At 38.4% G+C, this 6,000-nt stretch overlaps 1 protein-coding gene across 1 annotated transcript in view; it reads right to left on the reverse strand.

Annotated features, from left to right (window-relative positions):
• clmpa (CXADR like membrane protein a) overlaps window positions 1-3,923 on the reverse strand; it is a 168,340-nt gene extending 164,417 nt beyond the window's left edge. Inside the window, exon 1 of the mRNA XM_076750257.1 lies at window positions 3,590-3,923. Coding sequence (XP_076606372.1) covers window positions 3,590-3,626 — 37 coding nt within the window. The 5' untranslated portion in view covers window positions 3,627-3,923. The remainder of the gene's footprint in view (window positions 1-3,589) is intronic.
• Between the last annotated feature and the right edge of the window lie 2,077 nt (window positions 3,924-6,000).

Below are 6,000 nucleotides of genomic sequence, written 5' to 3' on the forward strand. Positions count from 1 at the left end.
AGGAATATGTGCACATCACTTACACATTATGCTTCAATAGTGATTTGGGGTATGGCTACTGGCAAGTAAAACACTTGGTAGGTGTGGAGGTCTGCAGTCTCCCCTCCTTTTCCCCATTGTGTCCCTGTTTTTTCTTTCCTCTCCTTTTGTCTCCTGTCTGTCTCTCCCCTGTCTGTCATGTCAGTGTCTGTCACTGTAGGGCGTGGCCAAGAGGTTGGGCCCAGCCCCCTCTCCTCCTGAGCACAGCTGTGCTCAATCAAGCAATCAAGACTCACCTGCCAACACAATCTATAAGCACCAGTGTTTCAGACAATATTTGTTGAATTGTCAATCTACCTGCATGGTAATGACCAAGACCTCTGACAGATTGCTAAGTGCTTTTTTTTTTTTTTTTTTTTTTTTACCATGGTACCATTATTTGCTCTTTTTTTCAATCAAGTAATACTCTCCATTCTGATAAAACTGATGCTACTGCAGCATCTGTGCTCACCTCTTTTGGAACCACCATTGTTGTTTTCAAATGAAAAGTCTCTTCTCTCACTGTCTTCACACCTACACCATGTCCATGGCCGCCAGTACTTCTTCATTGGATGCTGAGTGGTCCAAGCCACTGTTTTTTGACCACAGGTTTATAACTTGAATCCTGCAAAGATGGATTCTCAGCTTGCATTATCTTGCGAATCCAGCTTCCTTGCAAGGTAAGGAAATAATAGCCAACCCTCTACAACTAATAATTAATAAAATAATAATCATATCTTGCATATTGTCGAAGGATCCAATTAACTCCAATGTAACAAGTAATTACAGTCATTCCCCTGACCTAGACAAATTAACCAAAAACTAAATACATGACCAGATACCACATGAGATAAGTAAGAAAATGTGCTTTTTCTAAATACAACCCTTTGTCATTCTATTGTCATGTCAAACACTTTAAGTCCTGGCTCACTTAAAGTCTCTGACATGACGAGCCCCTGCGAGAAATGCTGGCCAAAGGTGAACCTGGACTGATACAAAGCAGAGATGGCATATGCATCGGTATGAGCTAGACTGGAGGAGTGAAATCCATGGGCACTCCAGTCCCTCATTCCAAATAATAACAACAAATCTAAAGCTATCTACTTATTTGAATCTCTTGACTGTCAAACTCACCTATGAGACACATTGCACAGGCAGAATGAGGAGAGATGAAGGAAAGAGAGAGTGATGATGAGGAGACAAGGGAGGGCAGCTGCCAGAGATATGAGGCCAGAGTGCTGCAAGATGTCACATCATAACCTCTGGCACTGGAGACTTCTGTCATCTCCACACTTGACAGATCCTTTGGCCTGCCGCTAGTGATCTCCTCTCTCAAAACAGACAAACATGGGGACAGTTACAACTTAACTCATTTGTGTGATCAAGGCACCTGACACACAGTGCATGTCAGGTGACACAAATGGTACTCCAGCTGATTTTTGAAGATATCTGTGATATTTCTTGGTAATGCGCTAGACAGTAGGCACAAACAAATGAGTATCACAAAGGTCACAAAGTGAGCATACTAAAAATAGCAGGGTGAAGGAGATAAATCCAAGAGAAGAGCTGAGCGTATATCTTCTTCAAAGGACACAAGAGCCTCATTTCCTCATCATACCCATGGTACATAGATCCTGCAGTAGTTATTAATTCCATCTCTGGCAATTTGTAAAACAATTAATTCAATCAGACTTGTTTTGCTATATGCAGCATGACTGATGGATACAAAAATCAAACATCTAATTGTATGACACTGGCCTAGGACACTGAATTACTTTCATTTGCAAAGTCTCAAGAGCAGTGAGTTGTTGGATGATAATATTTTTCAGCACAGCCTGCCTTGGAAATCTTCATACCTAGGGTGTCAGCCATACTTCAGTCCTGAAGTGAATTAGCACAAAATCAGGACAGAATGCAGACCCCTCTCAAATATATTTTGAGAGAATCAGAATGCTACACTCTCAGAGAAAATGCAACTGTTTCATGAAAAGCTAAGATCTAATTGTGGCAGAATTATTCAGCTGCATTAAATTGTGGAAAAATCAAGGACAAATTTTCAACTGCAGAGTGAAGGAGGCAGTGCCATGAGGTAGAACATGCTGTTTTCGCCATGGCCTGTCGAACTCAGTCCCATAATGCAACTAATGAAAGCCCACATCACCCCATGGACAACTGGACTAATTGAGATGTCACGGTCCTGCGCTGTTCCAATGCCTAAACACAAGCCTTGGATGTGCTTATGTGTCTAATGCATGCTTACTAACACACACACACAGTAAGTGGAAATCAAGAAGTGGCTTATTTATTTTTAGAAATGTGCATTTCACAGTGGATCCTCTCATGATGTACTTAGTCTAGTGAACAAGCATAGAAAACTTTGTAGAGTGGTGAAAAAAAATGCATTACTTTGCATACTCATGCACTTCTATTTCCTTGCACATGTTTTATAGTTTCATAGAAATTACCTGCACCTGCCTCATACTGTTTATACCCCATGCCAATTGCACTGCCTGTATGTATTTATATTTTGGATATTATGACTATTTGCACTTCTGGTTAGATGCTAAACTGCATTTCGCTGTCTCTGTGCTGCACTGTGACGATGACAATAAAGTTGAATCTAATCTAATCTAATCTAATCTAATTTCCTTTGCACAAAGCTATAAATGTGTATGTGCATACTGACATGTAAGAATTGAAAATGAAACATTTTCTCATTTGAGACCATATATATAAAACTGCTTCATAACCAGCACATAGTAAACTACTCATTCAAGTTCTGAGGGAAAATGGCATCTTCTTGACACCGCTACATCTTGCCAAAATGGCACAGCATGTAATTCCGGATTCGAATTCACCAGATGTAAAGACCGAGAAGAGTAAATTGTAAAAGATTCCTCGACAGTCAGAATTATTTACTTGGAAAAGTGCATTTTCTGGTTCAGAGCCAACAGCACTACAATAGTATCTTTCAGTTAGTTGTAGAAGTTCAATAACACATGCAAAATATCCAGGATGTGATGATTTTTCATGGGAAGATCAAACAAAATTCTAAAACGTCAACTGTGGATATATTTTCAAGCCTGTTTTCTTAAAGAAAAATTAAGAAAAGAGTATCCTTGAACATAGTGCTTCATCCATTCATTCAGAAGGATCAATGCTGAATTTCAACAGTAGCAGGCAAAGTCAACAATATCACTGAAATATTTCTGTAATACTACTACTACTAATAATAATAATAATAAGAAGAAGAAGAAGAAGAAGAAGAAGAAGAAGAAGAAGAGGAAGAAGAAGAAGAAGAAGAAGAAGAGGAGGAAGAAGAAGAAGAATATGTCAATTTGAATCCGAGTAAATTTTCAATTATCTTTGTAATTTGACATGGTTATGCTCTGGTATTGGTTCTTTAACACTATCATATTGACAAGTGGTCCTCAATAGTGAGTTTTTAATTACCTTATTGTAAACTCTCTCACACACGCGCGCGAGTGTGAGAGAGCATCATAAAATCGCATCATAAAGCATCATAAAAGCAGATGTCACAACTGCAGCCGGGAACGTGCAGTGAACTTACCCAAGAACAGCGTGATGAGAGGAGAAGCAGGCATCATGGCACACGGCAAGGACAAGTCTCAACAGAGACGAGGATATCAAGAATGTCCCTGTGACTGACTGGATCGACTTTACCGTAACAACAGCATGACCTGATGGAATGAAGAATACCGCATGTCTCCAGCACACCGCGCAGCGTGAGCGTTATTCATTCAGCACAGCAACATATCCTGCTTTATCACACTTATCACCAGCAGAGCGACTTATCCTTGAGCTCACTAGCAGCTCATGTGCAGGGTGCTTCCACTCTGTACACGAGTCCACATTCAGCTTGTCTCTGACCGTCCTGCTCTGTGGTCGACGGCATGGAAATCAAAAGAGGAGGTGCAACAAAGGTATGCGTGTAGCAGCCGGTGAAAGGGAGACCTCTTCAGGTGATATGGGCGTATACCTACATAATATAGTACGACTACGTCCCGACACAGGCATTCTACTACGGGAAAAATATGACATTGTACTGCTACAGTCTTTTTCTTATGTTCCTATAGTATGATACATATTTTACGATTATTATACAAAAACGCGACGTTCCAGCCCTATGAATCAAAGCATTCTTTTCAGTTTCTACTATAGCCTATGATATTTCCCCACTAGACTGAATGCAAACCAAAAACTACACCTATTACAGAATCAGCCAAAAAAGTCTAATAATGGGTTTAATCCGAAATTACAGTACATACAGAGGTGAAAAACAGTAAGTTAAATCAGCACTTTACTCTCTGTGGGAATATGATTTATAGAAATATTGATATTTTTGAAATGAAAATGAAATACCATGCAGTAAATCCCTGCTGGAATATTAGGTCTAAATCTCTTGTGCTGACTTTCTTGCTTGTCTCTTGTAGTTTCCCAACCAAACTGCACATGTATGTACTTGAACTGGGAAAAAAAAAAAAAAAAAAAATCAAGGACATAGGGTACTACACATATATAAAGTTGAACAATGAGAAACAAAACAAATCATAACGAGATAATAACACAATAATAATAATAATAATAATAATAATAATAATAATAATAATAATGTAAAAGAATAAAAAAGTAAGTTTACATACACTTCATTACAACAGCAATGTATACACTGTCATAACAAAAGCGACTCATACACTTTCTCTACATTTCTCTTAAAGAAAACACAAGCTGTGTCCACAGTCTTCACAGTAGGCTGAGATGAGCATGCAGATGATCATAACTGCCTGATATTTATTTTTGCTTTGACATTAGACACACATACTATGAACAATGATTGCTAAATTTTAAATGCATTGTGTGTATGATATACTGTATCTTGATGGATAACAGTACTTGCACTAACTGCTGCAAGTCACAATTGAAACCTTGGAAGCCAATTAGAAATGTAGAAATAAAAAATGTTTTACACCATGCAGCCTGATTGACCAAACAATAATTTCTCAGTAGGTTCTAGACTTTAATCAAGGATCCTCTGTTATAAGCAATGAGAAGGCTGGTAAAAGTTACTGCCTTGCCAATGTCTGAATCCCAAAGGTGCAGCTGTAGGTGCAGGTGTATGTGACTGGATCTAAAACTTCAAATATCCTGCTGCCACTGCACTCACTGCTCTGTAACATGACAACAGCCATTAATTGTATTACAATTTCAAATTAGAATTAAAATTATTGTTTGACTAACTCTTTCCCAGATTTTTTCTCTGTGTTATGCAAGATTTTCCAGCATTCATCTTCGTACTGATCTCCTGGTTTCGACCTCTGCCTCCTGCAGTCCTGCAGACTCTCTCCGGTCTGTCGGAGTAGAGATCAATTAACCCACCAAGGTTAAAAGAGTTAAACATGGCTTCTTCCCTGGAATGTTTGTGCTTTTTTGTCTGCACTTCCTCATGGGGAAATTGTTGGGTTTCAACCCACTACAATTTCAGTGTTTGAAAGTGCAGTCTCCCATATGAACTCATCCTCCTGCATCTTATATAAATCCTCCTGACTACCAGGAAAAAAAAAAAATAAAAAATTGTCCAATCACATTTTTTTTAATTCCCCAGTCTTTGTAAGGTAATCAGAAGACTGAAAACTTTTTTTTTAAAGAAAAAAAAAAAAAAATAGGACATTTTTTAAACACTTAAATACTATGCTAAAATACAGTTAAAATAATTCAGACAATGTTTTAATGTGTTGTTAAGAGACAAAATTTGCTCCATAAAAAGTATTATGCACTTACTTTTCCTCTTCCTATAATGAGCTTCCACTGATGGATGCCATTTCCCTTAATGAGAAAGAGAAAGGTACCAAAGCCCCATCCCTTCATATTTGGTATCATTGTAGAGCCCTAAATGTTCTCTGTAGATAGCAAAAGGAGTTAATTCAGTAGAATGCAGTGGGTGGGAGATATTCAGGTTTACAA

Source organism: Chaetodon auriga, chromosome 15 (genome assembly GCF_051107435.1).
Source record: "Chaetodon auriga isolate fChaAug3 chromosome 15, fChaAug3.hap1, whole genome shotgun sequence".
In the NCBI taxonomy this organism is placed as follows: Eukaryota; Metazoa; Chordata; class Actinopteri; order Chaetodontiformes; family Chaetodontidae; genus Chaetodon; species Chaetodon auriga.